Genomic DNA, 16694 nt, shown 5'->3' with positions numbered 1-16694 from the left:
TTATCTCCATAGATAAGCTCAGCTGCTCGTTCTGATCTTTAGCAATGTGAAAATGTTTATCCTTTTTACGAAAACAAAGCGTCTTCATATGCTCATAAAATAAAAACATGAATACGTCCAAAAAATATGATCAGATTATAGAAATTAATAATCATCACCGACGTGGCTCCGCCGTTTCATCTGTATCAATGCTACGGGGACCCCAGGCTACAGACGGCCCTAAGGGCTGTTAATACAAACAGTACCTAATGCAACGGGCCCCCCTTGATTCTTATGCCCGTTTTCACCATCAATTCCTAATTTTTAAGTGACCCCTTTGTAACAAAATAATCAAAATTCCTGTTATGTGTTACCATGGGGATCACTTACAAATTAGGGTTAATGATGAAAACGCGCATTAAAGACCCTTTTGATACATGGACGGACTCGCTACGTCAGTGATAATCATCAATAACGGTGTTTGTGGAAAGGACAATAACCCCCTTACTAATAAAAAGTTACACACGCATTGAATAGTAGTTTAAAATGTCATTTCTTACGTCACTTTAAATTAGTGTTCAATGCGCGTGTAAGTTTTATTAGAGATCTAGCGCTTAACTCGATCAGTCCTTGAGGTATGGGAGCGCCACGGGAGGGGTGACGTTGACATATTAAAAAAAAAACTCATTAAAACTCATTTATTTCTGTAAATAGGCTTAAAAAAAGCACTTTTACACGTCCAGTATTAACCCTACCACTGCTTCAGGACAATAAATGGGCCAGTGCTGAGAAGAAGCAGCGCAAGAAACTCAGTCACTATTGTCAGCCTCTTTTTCAAAGGTTTACATGCTTTAAAATGTACAAAGTTATAAATATTCCTTGATTCTTATGTCCATTTTCACCACCAATCCCTAATTTTTAAGTGACCCCTTTGTAAACAAAATAAACAAAATTCCTGTTATGTGTTACCATGGAGATCACGTAAAATAAGGGTTGATGATGAAAACGGGCATTAAAGACCCTTTTGATACATGAACGGTAACTCGCTACGTCAGTGATAATCATCAATAACGGTTTTTTGTGGAAAGGACAATAGCCCCCTTACTAATAAAAAATTACACACGCATTGAATAGTAGTTTAAAATGTCATTTCGAACGTAAAAAATTACGTCACTTTAAATTAGTGTTCAATGCGCGTGTAAGTTTTATTAGAGATCTAGCGCTTAACTCGATCAGTCCTTGAGGTATGGGAGCGCCACGGGAGGGGTGACGTTGACATATTATGACGTGACAGAGCATACAAGCAGCCCTGTTCATCTCCGCGAGTTTACATCGAAAACAAAACACGCACGATGGCCCACCTACAGGATACTATTCGACAAGGCCTCACATACGAGCGAACATTGACTCACGCAGGCGTATTCTTGTGTATGATGGAAGAAAATAAAGAAAATTGTGTACTAAATACTGTGCAGTATTTAACTGCCTAAATAATAATAAAAACACAGAATGTACTTTTTTAAGTTGCCTCAAGACACTGAGAGGTAAATAAGTAGTAATATTATTCATGATAATTCATGCTAAATCATGTATTTCCTCCCCCATTTTCCGCAGTTTGGCACCTCACGTCACATCATTTTACCGAAGTCAGCCCTATACAGGGTGGAAACGTTAAGTGATCTCACTCGATTATTTCTAAACTATACAAGATACCGAAAAACTGATAACTGATTCTGAAAGTGCTTCACAAGCTCTTTCAAACGGTACCAATAATAGGTTACATAATAAACTGGATCTATCCGAAAATTAAATGTTTTCAGCCTCCATACTAAATGTATGCCAGTCAAACAAAATTAGAAGTATTAATTTTTTTTATTAAACAATAAACACTTAAAATGAACTCTTAAATTGCATTCTTATTTAAAATTATTCATGGAAAACATTGGTTTTAGGCTTTACTTGCTATAATATTATCAAGACATGAGTGCCATGACTGTGGCTGTACTAAATGTATGGAAGCTGGAAACATTGAATTTTAGGATGGATCCAGTTAATTTTGCAACCTATTATTGGTATCATTGGATAGAGCTCGTGAAGCACTTTCAGGATCAGTAACCAGTTTTTGAATATCTTGTATAGTTTTTAATATTATGTGGTTTTACTAAATGTATGGAAGCTGAAAATAATTATTTTTCGGATAGATCCAGTTAATTCTGTAACCTATTATTGGTACCGTTGGATAGAGCTCGTGAAGCACTTTCAGGATCAGTAACCAGTTTTTCGATATCTTGTATAGTTTAGAAATAATCGAATGAGATCACTTATCGTTTCCACCCTGTATAGCTTCGGCGCAGTGCCGATCACTGACGTTTGTCAACAAAATGGTGCTTGACTCTTGAGACAGGCTAAATTACACCATATTGTCAAATACATTTTTTTAAATACCTTCGCGAAGTAAAACTTCTGTACGTAGTACTTATTATTATTCTGTGATACAAGCAAGGATAATCTGAAGTCTCGCTGACGTTTAACGTCTCAAAAACATCCTCCCGTTCCGCTTCCATACGGCTCTGATTGTGTTAATCGCTTGACCTATAGTAAGGGGGTAGGTGTGTATAAATAGAACAGAAACTACTAACATAATACATTTATTATTCTGAATCGGAGAAGGTGCCGCGGCCGCTTGAATCGTCGCTGGCCTCGTCTACCTCCATTTCCATTTTGGGCGCTATCTCAGCCACCGTTTTGATGCAGCGGATGGTGTATTTGTTGAAGTCACAGCTGGAAACAAAAATAATGGCTTGAAATTCAGTCACATAGCACAACACAAAGATAATATAGGCTTCAACTCAAGGTAGCAAAAAGGCGGTGGATGCAGGCCGCTACCAACCGGGCGATGTGGAAATCATTGGGGTAGGCCTACGTTTAAAAGTGGACATCCTGTGCCTGAAATTATGAATGGCTTCAATCAGTATGTAAGCCCTTTTCAGGGCACTATACATACATCATCATCATCTCAGCCATAAGACGTCTACTGCTGAACATAGGCCTCCCCCAATGCTTTCCATGTTGCCCGGTTGGTAGCGGCCTGCGTCCAGCGCTTTCCTGCTACCTTTATACATACACATTCTAAATACTATTATAGCTTGCCCTACTACTTCGGGACATCATATCGACTGGTGCTGAAGTGACAGAAAAAACTCAACTATTTTATCTTCACAACATCTCTATAAAATGTATGCAACATACATCTTCTAATGCGTTACCCAATAAGTATGGGCAAATATTTTCACTTATGTAACGAGGTATGACACAGACCACGCGTGACGTCACAATTCACGCCTCCATGAAAATTAGAACGGAGTTAAGAGCGTTTACGTCTAGCGTGGCATGTCAAGTTTAGGTAATTTCGATGCTAGTTTTATTCACACTAAAATAATTATGACTGTGTGGGTGTTCTCACGCTCTATAGTCAAACCAAAATACTTTGATCCACCATAGTAAAAGTGTGCCAGGCTGTCAAGTGACAGCTTAAGGAAACTATAAAATCTTCAAATCTTCCAACATCGACTCCATAATTATAAATAATGGTATACATTAGTCCTAATCAATAATAAATACGTAAATTCTTTATCAAATAGTAAATTATCAAAGGTTTTTTACTATTTTGAGAATATTTTATACAGCCTATGTTCAGCAGAAAAAAATTTAACTGCCTAAATAATAATAAAAACACAGAATGTACTTTTTTAAGTTGCCTCAAGACACTGAGAGGTAAATAAGTAGTTAATATTATTCATGATAATTCATGCTAAATCATGTATTTCCTCCGCCATTTTCCGCAGTTTGGCACCTCACGTCACATTTTACCGAAGTCAGCCCTATAGCTTCGGCGCAGTGCCGATCACTGACGTTTGTCAACAAAATGGTGCTTGACTCTTGAGACAGGCTAAATTACACCATATTGTTAATGACATAGAGCATACATTTTTTTAAATACCTTCGCGAAGTAAAACTTCTGTACGTAGTACTTATTAATATTCTGTGATACAAGCAAGGATAATCTGAAGTCTCGCTGACGTTTGACGTGCCGCTCCCATACATCAGGCACTCACTGTGTTAATCGCTTGACCTATAGTAAGGGGGTAGGTGTGTAAAAATAGAACAGAAACTACTAACATAATACATTTATTATTCTGAATCGGAGAAGGTGCCGCGGCCGCTTGAATCGTCGCTGGCCTCGTCTACCTCCATTTCCATTTTGGGCGCTATCTCAGCCACGGTCTTGATGCAGCGGATGGTGTATTTGTTGAAGTCACAGCTGGAAACAAAAAAGATGGCTTGAAATTCAATCTTAAAGTTACAGCTGAAAACAAAGATAATAATACTGTCTTCAATCAGTATGTATAGGTCGTTTCATCCACGAAGACACGCCCCACCAATTATTGGTCGAGGGAAGCGCGGGGTGCGGGGAATTTAATCCGAGCAAGCGTCATTATTGTAGTGTGCGTGTGCACTCATGGATGATTTAGCGTGTACCGATAACACACAAACCTAAGCGGGAGAATGGTGGGGCGAGTCTTCGTGGGTGATACGATCTGTAAGCCCTTTTCAGGGTACTATACACGTCCCAAATATTACTATAGTTTGCCCTACCAAGCATTGGGACATCATATATCAGCTGGTAGAAGAAATGGCGGAAAAAACTCTGCAATGGTGCATATTTTAGGTCGAGATTTAGTAATTAATTATTATGTCATCTCTAAAATGTACGGCATCACAGAATGTATCTTACATCTTCTTTTGACAAAAAAAGGTCTAATTCGTCTATTATCAATACGTTACCTATTGCGTCTCTGATTTGACCCAAAATGGGCAAGTATTTTCACTTATGTAACGAGGTATGACACAGACCACGCGTGACGTCACAATTCACGCCTCCATGAAAATTAGAACGGAGTTAATACGCACGTGAGTAAACATTGACGCCAAAATCTGGTCAAATCATATGTGAATAATTTTCAAACGTGACTTGGTAACGGTAATATTCGTGTATTTTCGATATTGATTTGTCAAGGTCAATAAAATAACAATGTATGAATTTGCATACCAATTTTTGGAACAACATTGTTTCAAATTCTATAGTATGGCAACTTCCCTGCCACTACTTAGGGACTACATATTGTCTAGTTCAGAGAAGAAGTGGCGGAAGAAACTCAGTCATAATATATCATACTTTTACTAATGGGTCCGTAAGCTACTGAAGGGATTTATTTAATTTCATTTCTGTATAATGGAAAGCATGTACTCCGAATAAGAAGTGTTTTAGTTCATTTCTTAGGTCAATAAAAAAACCTATTCAAAATTGTACAATAAATCAATTCGGAAACGGTCCAGTGGCACACATGACTATTGACCTTGTTGAATCGACTAGATAACGCTATCGCAATATGCCATCCATCTTGATAAAGCATTACGTAATCTGGTTGAAGATCAGACAAAATTTCCAATGCACTGAGAGAGATTAATGACGAATACTAAGACATTCGGACAATTTGAAATTTTATCGTATACCAGCGACCCGCCCCGGCTTCGCACGGAATTGTATTGTACAGTCACGGAATGAAAAGGTTCGTCAGTTTTCAAATTGATTCCTTCAACGAATTGCGAGCACATATTACCTTTTGAAACTATGTTACAGAATAATCTCGAGTTAGAGAAAATAATCTTTAACTGTTCGTCAGTAAAGTTCAAAACCAATCACAGAGCTCTATTCAACGATGTGCGTTTGATTTGCTACTTCACTTAAGCAAGCATCGTTTGTGAACGCCCGTAGCGTTAGTCATCGTAATTGTAAAAATATTGAATAAGAACTGACCCATTTTTAAAGCAGTATCTCTTGGACATATTTCTCAAACAATACACAGGAACAAAGAAACGTGCCTTTTGGGTATACATAATTTTGTCAAGGAAATTGAAACACAATGATATTTTTATATTCCTTGAACGACTGAAAATGGCGCGGGCATTGGAAATAAGTGTTTGTCGCTATTGGCAAAAACTTGGAACTTATTGAATTAGAATTACTACAATACTCTTTCAAACAACTACAATCCTAAACCAAAACGCTCTCCTGGGATTTCCACAGCCACTAGTCTAGCGCTGCCTGCATTCAGGCACTTTCCGTGACTTCCACCAGATCGTCGGTCCATCGAGTGGGAGTCTGTCTATCATGATGAGAAACCGAAATAAATAAACAAAAGACTAGAATACTCACATCTTACTAAGCTGCGAGTATTTCACAGTCAGGACTTTCTCCAGCCCTAACAAGACACTGGGCGGGAACTTTCGCTTCTTCACCGTGACCAGAGACCGCACCCAGAGTAGTAAGTGCTCTAAATGACGACTGTCTTCTAATAGTCGTGCTATCGTGATGAGAAGACGGTCTGTGTAGTCGTCGTCTAGGCTTGACACTGTTAGTTCGACTGAAAAGAAAAGGTAGAGTTAGGTTTAGGATATTACAAGTTGCTATCAACTTACTTCTATAAGTAATTTGTATAAACCAATTATTTTTGTTCTGAATCGTCGTTCGCCGAACATTGAGGGCGACACTGTATTATGTAATTGCTTTACTTTCAAGTGTAGGTAAGTTTTGAACTTGAGTCTTATGCCAAGAGTACAAATTCATCCGTACAATGTCATTAGAAACCTTTTTTTTCATCGTAAGCCCATGAGGACCAACGTATTTGTACGGACTAGTTGGCGCCACTGCCAAGTAAGGTAATAAACGAACAAGATTTGCTCCCTTTAGGACTGGTTATCACAGTGTAAAATGTGCAAGGAAATTCTTATATTTTTTGTAATCCTACTAATATTACAAATGCGAAAGTTGTGTGGATGTCTGGATGTTTGTTACTATTTCACGCAAAAACTACTGAACGGATTTTGATGAAGCTTTAGAGTATTATTGTTTATAACCCAGAATAAGGCTAAGGCTATAATTTACGACGTTTTGACAAACTGAATTTCACGCGGATGAAGCCGCGGACAAAAGCCAGTACACAATATACTCACTATCGGAAGGAGGCACGGCCTCAACACATTCAGTGATAATACTATGCTCATTGAGTTGAAGCGATCCAACTAAAGCCGGGCCCCAACTCTTCTCTCGCAATAAATCCCGGACAGCTGACGGCGTGGAGCCCATCTCTAGACGATATGGCCTGGAAGGGAAAATAGAACTTGTGAAGAAAGTGTTTAATTGGATTTGAACCTTATTTCATGTTGATAAAGTTGAAATTTCATTGTTGTTGAAACTAATTTCAAGGTAGCAACAATTCAGCAATGAAATAAAACAAGAGTATAGTTCTGTCTCCTTCCTAAAGTTGCTGTGCCCTAACTGGGTCCACATTGTATAACTGCCTAAATAGTAAGACCTAATGTGAATGGGTCCGTGGCCGAGTCTCCCAGTATTTGACGCACCCGTGGTGGACGCCCCCGATTTAAATAAATTTAATATCATATTTTTTTCGGCTTTTGCACTAAGTACAGTCAACGAAAAAAGTTTCACAAGCTAATTATTATACTAAACTATGCATGTTTGACGCTATTTATGCAATCTGGGAGCAAAATTTTAACCCAAAACCAGCAGTAGTAAGAAACAAAAAAGTTTTGTAGGAATTATTTTCATTTCATTAGATTCATTTTTGTGTTTAATTCTACTGGCCTAATAAATATTTATTCGTTTATAAACATTTTTGTGCCTGACTGTACATTTGATTAAAAATTGCTTCAAATCGAATTTAACTGACCGGGGGCGTCGACCTCGGGTGCGTCGAAAACTGGGGGACTCGGCCACGGACCCATGTGAATGTGCTAATGTGGTTATGCAATAAACGATTGAGTATTGAGTAATAGGTTCTCTACAGGTACAAGATAGTTATCGCATACCGCCTATCACGTCTATCACACAAAGATTTCTGCTAAATTGCAGTCGGGTACAGTTTGAATGACTGCAATAATTGTTAACTAACTTTTTTTTCGTGATTTTTTTATTCAATCTAAGACTAACCTGGATAGATAAAATTATATTTAAATTGATCTCACTTTTAATAAAATATCCCCATAAAATAACAAAACTAGTTTGTTTTAATTCAACAACAAATAACACAAACCTGAATGTTCCATCCAGTCCAGCGTTTTGACTGTATACTAGTAGGCCCTCAGTAGCCGCTACGGCAAAACTTTCACCCGTCGGAGAAAACCTCACGCAATGCACTCGCACCTACAAAGAAACCGATTGCAGGGTTATAAGATACACATATCATTTTCACCCTGATCAGACACTTCCCTGCAGGATAAATTCGTCCCAAAGAAACGATAAACGATCCAGTTTATTTTACCCAGCCACTGCCAACTATCTGTTTGAGATCGTCGGTCCATCAAGCAGTACGAAAAATTTCCTGTTTCCCTGCCTGTTTAATCATTTAGCCCTCATTAGCTTATGGCTCCTACTACCATTTGAAATACTATGTACATATTATTAGAATCAATCTTATTTATTGTACTTACCTAACCTAACCTAAGCGTTAAAATAAAGTTTATAGCCACGATAGCCGAACGGTGAAGGGGTCGGACTGGCCGACTCGAGATCCGAGGAACGCGGGTTCGAATCCCACCGCCGCTCGACTATTGTAGTTTGCCCACTCNCTTATTTATTTATTGAAATTTATTTAAAAGTCCATTCCTGTATAAAAGTCCATTCCTCTCACATTGGTTGGATGTTCACCGGAGCGCGAATAGGAAATAAAACAATATTTTAAATTTTTACAGTTTAAAAAAAAAAATATTCAATAATCCATTAATTTATTAAATAATCGTATTTTTAAATTTTACCCATGTTTTTAAATAACTTTTAAATTTTATGTAGGTACTAGGTAAATTATAATTATTGTCTCCAACGTGTACACATTTACATTTTTTGAAAATTTATTATTAAGATATGGGATGTAAAAGCCTGAAATAAAGACTATATTATTATTATTATTATTTGTCACATATCGCATAAAATTATAGCCTATATGTTAATCTGGTTTATAAACAATAATACTGTAAAGTTTCAACAAAATCCGTTCAGTAGTTTTTGAGTGAAAGAGTAACAAACATCCAGACATCCAAACTTTCGCATTTATAATATGTATTAGTAGGATTGTTATACGTCGCAANGCCTATAACATATTTGTAGTATTACCGGTTAATGATTGTAACGAGTTGAAAAAGTACTGTTTTTGCGCCAAACGGCGTAAACGCTCTTAATACGCACGTGAGTAAACATTGACGCCAAAATCTGGTCAAATCATATGTGAATAATTTTCACCCGTGACTTGGTAACGGTAATATTCGTGTATTTTCGATATTTATTTGACAAGGTCAGTAAAATAACAATGTATGAATTTGCATACCAATTTTTGGAACAACATTGTTTCAAATTCTATAGTATGGCAAGTTCCCTGCCACTACTTAGGGACTACATATTGTCTAGTTCAGAGAAGAAGTGGCGGAAGAAGTCATAATCTATCAATCATACTTTTACCAACGGGTCCGTAAGCTACTGAAGGGATTTATTTAATTTCATTTCTGTATAATGGAAAGCATGTACTCCGAATAAAGTGTTTTAATACATTTTTTAGTTCAATAGAAAAAAACCTATTCAAAATTGTACAATAAATCAATTCGGAAACGGTTCAGTGGCACACATGACTATTGACCTTGTTGAATCGACTAGATAACGCTATCGCAATATGCCATCCATCTTGATAAAGCATTACGTAATCTGGTTGAAGATCAGACAAAATTTCCAATGCACTAATGAGATTAATGACTAAGACATTTGGACGATTTGTATCATGCTGGTATATTATTTTAAGATTGTAATTGTGTATTTTCAGCGTATTTTTCGCTCGCTGCATGCGTTTAACATAGATTAATTTCCTTGTTAATTAAAACACAATAATACAAATAAATGACGAACTCTGGTTGAGTCAGACTTGTTCCTTGATATGCAAGCTGGTACGTATATTCCTACAGTATTCCTACGTGCGCGTATGTAAGAAACTTTACAAGTGTGACTAAAAGGCAAAAATACGACACGGAAAATCTATTACTAGTTGTTACATAATTAGGACGTGCGTACAAGTAGTGCTAACTAATTAAGGACACAGTAACAATAAACGTTTTATTTACTGTGTACTTAAGCCCGTATTCACAAACATTACTATGAGGTCTCACAGTACGCGTGAACGCACAGGGTGACATACGAACCAATCACAGAGCTCTATTCAACGATGTGCGTTCGATTTGCTACTTCACTTAAGCAAGCATCGTTTGTGAACGCCCGTAGCGTTAGTCATCGTAATTGTAAAAATATTGAATAAGAACTGACCCACTTTTAAAGCAGTATCTCTTGGACATATTTCTCAAACAATACACAGGAACAAAGAAACGTGCCTTTTGGGTATACATAATTTTGTCAAGGAAATTGAAACACAATGATATTTTTATATTCCTTGAACGACTGAAAATGGCGCGGGCATTGGAAATAAGTGTTTGTCGCTATTGGCAAAAACTTGGAACTTATTGAATTAGAATTACTACAATACTCTTTCAAACAACTACAATCCTAAACCAAAACGCTCTCCTGGGATTTCCACAGCCACTAGTCTAGCGCTGCCTGCATTCAGGCACTTTCCGTGACTTCCACCAGATCCTCGGTCCATCGAGTGGGAGTCTGTCTATCGTGATGAGGAGCCGAAATAAATAAATAAAAGACTAGAATACTCACATCTTACTAAGCTGAGAATACTTCACAGTCAGGACTTTCTCCAGCCCTAACAAGGCACTGAGCGGGAATTTTCGCTTCTTCACAGTGACCAGGGACCGCACCCATAGTAGTAATTATGCTCTAAATGATCTATCTTCCAACAATCGAACTATCGTAATAAGTACTTCAAAATAAATAAACATAAGACTAGAATACTCACATCTTACTAAGCTGCGAGTATTTCACAGTCAGGACTTTCTACAGCCCTAACAAGACACTAGGCGGGAACTTTCGCTTCTTCACCGTGACCAGACACCACACCCAGAGGAGTAATGCCCGTTTTCACCATCAATCCCTAAGTTTTAAGTGACCCCTATGAAAATGTGTTACTATAGGGGTTACTTAAAAATTAGGGATTGATGGTGAAAATGGGCATTAGTGTTCTAAATGCCGGATGTCTTCTAGCAGTCGAACTATCGCAATAAGGCCTTCGAAATAAATAACTTAAGACGACAATACTCACATCTTACTAAGCTGCGAGTATTTGACAGTCAGGACTTTCTCCAGTCCCAATAAGACACTGGGCGGGAACTTTTGCTTCTTCACCGTGACCAGGGACCGCACCCAGAGTAGTAAGTGCTCTAAATGATCTATCTTCCAACAATCGAATTATCGTAATAAGGCCTAGAAATAAATAAACAAAAGACTACAATACTCACATCTTACTAAGCTGCGAGTATTTCACAGTCAGGACTTTCTCCAGCCCTAACAAGACACTGGGCGGGAACTTTCGCTTCTTCACAGTGACCAGAGACCGCACCCAGAGTAGTAAGTGCTCTAAATGTCGGCTGTCTTCTAATAGTCGAGCTATCGTGATGAGAAGACGGTCTGTGTAGTCGTCGTCTAGGCTTGAAACTGTTAGTTCGACTGAAAAGAAAAGGTAGAGTTAGGTTTAGGATATTACAAGTTGCTATCAACTTACTTCTATAAGTAACTAGCTGACCCGGCGAACTTTGTTCCGCCTTAATGGCAATGACTTTTTTTTTTAATTTCGAACGGGATAAAAAGTGTCCTATGTCCTTCTCCTGGCTCTAAACTACCTCCCTGACAATTTTCAGCTAAATCGGTTCAGCCGTTCTTGAGTTATAAGTGGAGTAACTAACACGACTTTCTTTTATATATATAGATTTGTATAAACCAATTATTTTTGTTCTGAATCGTCGTTCGTCGAACATTGAGGGCGACACTGTATTATGTAATTGCTTTACTTTCAAGTGTAGGTAAGTTTTGAACTTGAGTCTTATGCCAAGAGTACAAATTCATCCGTACAATGTCATTAGAAACCTTTTTTTTCATCGTAAGCCAATGAGGACCAAAGCATTTGTACGGACTAGTTGGCGCCACTGCCAAGTAAGGTAATAAACGAACAAGATTTGCTTCCTTTAGGACTGGTTATCACATTGTAAAATGTGCAAGGAAATTCTTATATTTTTTGTAATCCTACTGATATTACAAATGCGAAAGTTGTGTGGATGTCTGGATGTTTGTTACTCTTTCATGCAAAAACTACTGAACTGATTTTAATGAAACTTTACAGTATTATTATTTATAACCCAGAATAAGGCTAAGGCTATAATTTACGACGTTTTGACAAACTGAATTTCACGCGGATGAAGCCGCGGACAAAAGCCAGTACACAATATACTCACTATCGGAAGGAGGCACGGCCTCAACGCACTCCGTAATAATACTATGCTCATTAAGTTGAAGCGATCCAACTAACGCCGGGCCCCAGCTTCTCTCGCGTAATAAATCCCGAACAGCTGACGGCGTGGAGCCCATCTCTAGACGATATGGCCTGGAAGGGAAAATAGAACTTGTGAAGAAAGTGTTTAATTGGATTTCAACCTTATTTCATGTTGATAAAATTGAAATTTCATTGTTGTTAAAACTAATTTCAAGGTAGCAACAATTCAGCAATGAAATAAAACAAGAGTATAGTTCTGTCTCCTTCCTAAAGTTGCTGTGCTCTAACTGGGTCCACATTGTATAACTGCCTAAATTGTAAGACCTAATGTGAATGTGCTAATGTGGTTATGCAATAAACGATTTGAGTAATTGGTTCTCCACAAGTACAAGATACTTATCAAATACCGCCAATCACGTCTATCACACAAAGATTTCTGCTAAATTGCAGTCAGGTGCAGTTTGAATGACTGCAATAACTGTTATCTAACATCATCTCTTCGTTTTTTTTTTTCGTGATTTTTTTCAAGACTAACCTGAGGTGGAATTGTGTAAAGCAATCGTAATCATTTGACAGTTCATAACGTACGATAAAGTCAGTTAAACAAAGCGTTTGACAGAATAATCGTACGTTTTGAACTGTCAAATTATAATGAATGCTTTACACAATTCCACCTCGGACAGATAAAATTTTAATGAATTGATCTCACTTTTACAAAATACACGATATCCATGAAATAACAAAAAGTGTTTGTTTCTTATACAGCTTCACTAACCTGAATGTTCCATCCAGTCCGGCGTTTTGGCTGTAAACTAGCAGGCCTTCTGTAGCGGCTACGGCGAAACTCTCACCCGTCGGAGAAAACCTCACGCAATGTACTCGCACCTACAAAGAAACCGATTGCATGGTTATGAGCTTATGAGATACACATATCATTTTCACCCTGATCAGACACTTCACTGCAGGACAAATTCACGGTAATAATTATCATACAGTATTGTAACTTCATTAATACAGACGAAACGAGAACTTTCTTTCGAAATTCAAATCTCGGTATGCGCTCGGTATGCAAAAGTCGGGGGTGTCGCGAATGTGCCGAATGGACGTCTGTGGGCAAGTGTTGAAAATGACAACACTGATTGAATTTGACTGACCGTCATTTACGGTCAAATTGGTCAAAAACTAGTCAAATTGTCATTTTCAGTCAGTTTGATTTGAAATGAAAATTATATTGTATTAAACCAGCTTTTGCCCACGACTTCGCCCGCCCGAAATTAACGTAACAGATCATTATGATTATTAAAGTTTTTACTAATTAAATCTACTAATCACAAAACAACACACATTTGTAACCTATTCCATTCACAAAGTATTTTGTTTGTCTAACTAAATAAAAAAATACAATCACAAAACTATACATTATAGAAATTCTAAGTAGGCAGATGTAATTAAACTGGGTACTGTAGGTGGGTAGCCCTATCGCATGTTGTCATACTGTGACGTACCGCGCGACTGTTGACATTTATTTCAAAAATATGGCCGAGTTGGAATACTGTATAGATAGTATTACCGTGACAAATTCGTCCCAAAGAAACGATAAACGATCCAGTTTATTTTACCCAGCCACTGCCAACTATCTGCTTGAGATCGTCGGTCCATCAAGCAGTACGAAAAATTTCGCAAACGTGGATTCCAAACGAGAGCCTCTTAATTAATCATTTAGCCCTTATTAGCTCATGACTCCTACTACCATTTGAAATACTATACATTATTAGAATCAATCTTATTTATTGTACTTACCTAACCTAACCTAAGCGTTAAAATAAAGTTTATAGCCACGATAGCCGAACGGTGAAGGGGTCGGACTGGCCGACTCGAGATCCGAGGAACGCGGGTTCGAATCCCACCGCCGCTCGACTATTGTAGTGAGCCCACTCGTAACAAAAGCTTATTTAGCTTAACACGAGGGGCTAATGGGACTATTAGTAATTTGGGCAATACAAATTGCTAATAATCTTATATAAAAAAAAAAAGTTGCATGAAATACAAATTAAATAAAATTTACCTCAGGCTTAACTTTCCTATCGGCCATGTCACCCTGCTTGACTCCAGGCAGGCGGATGCTGACGTCACCTCCCTCGAGGTCCGTCCTCTCTTCAACCAGGGCCATATTGCCGAATTCGGTGAGTAGCCGCCGGTTTATGAAGTCCTGAAAGAAATAAAATCCAATTACGTACGGTAAAGTTTTTTATCAACGAGGACTATCCTCAGGGATTCAGACTGATCCAAGGGGTATTATGATTGTTAGGTATAGTCTGGTCTGCGAGCACGTAGAATTTTGTCCAATGACCCCAAGCTACCCATCCTTATCGCTTGCGCGTAATTATGTTGCTGTAGCGCTCGCACACTCACTGCGGGCGCGCGTCGCACAGTCGCGACAGCAATATAATTACGCGCGAGCGATAAGGATGGGTAGCTTGGGGTCATTGGACAAAATTCTACGTGCTCGCAGACCGGGCTTTAGGGCCCTTACTAAGAATGAGGCTGGTATGTAGGGCTCTGCTAGTCACCTTGCTTCCCTCGGTACGCACCATGGAGCCATATTATTTTGTGGCACAAAACCATTACTTTATTATTTTAGCCATCAACTGTTTCTTTGACATTTTAATATTAATTAATTACCATAAAATATTTGTATCCCAGTGATGGTAAATGTGTTTCCATTTTCTTTGTCATCTTAATTTTTACTTACTTACTTACTTTAATAAATTGATTCGATTTGGCATTTCTAATACCAAACTATCACTAACATTAGTGTAATAGTGAATTACTCACGTTAACAGCATCTAGCGAGCGGTTCTGTGTGATCACAAACTTCCTGATGAGAACGGCTTCTTTAACACTATAGAGACAAACGTGCTTAGAATTGCCACCGCCCAGGATACTTGATCCGTCAGCGGAATAGCAAATAGTGGTAAACGCTCTGAAAAGATAGAATAAAAGTAAAATAAATAAATATCCTGGGGCATTCCACACGGCTTTATGTAATCTTAAACTAAAGTACGGCCAACGAGAAGCAATACCAAATGAAAACAAACCCAATGTCATGGGTGAACCCGTCTGACTTTGACATATTTTGGCGGGAGAACGAGACATTACGACAAATACACAAGATGGGAAGAGACAGAATATATTGTCAACTCGACAGTCGTATCGACCTTTTCTATCGCTGCTAGTTGGCCGTACTTTAGGCAATGCATGCTACACTTGGTCATACTTGTTTGTACATCAAAAATACTTCAGACCAGCACTTCCTCAAGAATAGGGCTTTAAATATTGTATAGAGCTTGAAAGGAAGGACGATAGTAGGTCCTGTTTCATTGTCTTAGGATACGAGTATAACCGCCAATAACAGCTTAATCAGTGAAGGGCAATTTCGTCACAGAGGAACAGTTAAAATCCGAGTTTTAATTACCTCCTACAACTTGTAACAACATACATAAATGCTATCAGACTTTCAGCAATAGTTTACGGAGCATTTATGTCCAACAATGAACTGACTTGAACTGATAATGATGAGCACTCACTTCGTTTTCAGCATCTTCTCTGGCGTGATCAGGTCTTTATCAGCGCGGCCGGCTCCTAAGTCGTTTCTGCCTTCTATACTGCCAGTCTGGTCGCCGGTGCTCACGTTAAAGAAGGTAATATTGCCGTCTAGAGTTGACACCGCAATCTGAGGATAATTTAAGAATAAGAATTAGAAAACTTTATTTTTATAATAAATAAATAAATAATTTGCATGCATTCAGGCACTTTAATGACCGTCAAGTCGAGATTTTGTATATCAAAAGAATTTGACGTCACACTATTTGCTTTCGCCACTGTTTTGTTCATATCACTCGTTATAGTCTTTTTCACCTAAGATGATCCGTATGACGTTTCGAGTTTGAAAGATTTAGAGATGTCACATAACTAAACCATAGCGATTTATCTATCGATTTTTTTCGAAGAGTTAGTAAAACCTACTTTTAGAGAAATATTTTGTATAGGTGTTAATTAACAAAAACATGTTTTTTTTTAATTACAAATATTATTGTAACAATTTTTTATTGATAATATTCAAATTTCATTGTTCGTGTTCAAAAAAAC

At 37.9% G+C, this 16694-nt stretch overlaps 1 protein-coding gene across 5 annotated transcripts in view; it reads right to left on the bottom strand.

Moving 5' to 3' along the window:
• Positions 1-2611: 2611 nt before the first annotated feature.
• LOC114364473 (periodic tryptophan protein 2 homolog) overlaps positions 2612-16694 on the bottom strand; it is a 33304-nt gene continuing 19221 nt past the window's right edge. The window contains exons 11-17 of one of the 5 annotated variants that reach the window (XM_028320644.1): positions 16133-16278; positions 15381-15528; positions 14611-14754; positions 8154-8263; positions 7054-7202; positions 6257-6464; positions 2612-2760 (exon numbers count right to left, since the gene is read on the bottom strand). In XM_028320644.1, coding sequence (XP_028176445.1) covers positions 2631-2760; positions 6257-6464; positions 7054-7202; positions 8154-8263; positions 14611-14754; positions 15381-15528; positions 16133-16278 — 1035 coding nt within the window. In that variant the 3' untranslated portion in view covers positions 2612-2630. Of the gene's footprint in view, positions 2761-4151; positions 4301-6256; positions 6465-7053; positions 7203-8153; positions 8264-11312; positions 11453-11517; positions 11726-12507; positions 12657-13320; positions 13431-14610; positions 14755-15380; positions 15529-16132; positions 16279-16694 lie in introns of those variants that run through there. The other 4 variants (XM_028320642.1, XM_028320641.1, XM_028320645.1 and 1 more) reach the window with 4 other exon arrangements.

The sequence above is a fragment of the Ostrinia furnacalis genome, unplaced genomic scaffold, assembly GCF_004193835.3.
Source record: "Ostrinia furnacalis isolate ACB-3 unplaced genomic scaffold, ASM419383v2 OfSCF7437, whole genome shotgun sequence".
Lineage (NCBI taxonomy): Eukaryota > Metazoa > Arthropoda > Insecta > Lepidoptera > Crambidae > Ostrinia > Ostrinia furnacalis.
The sequence above is the reverse complement of the archived record's forward strand: the minus strand, read 5'-3'. Positions and strand labels throughout refer to the sequence as shown.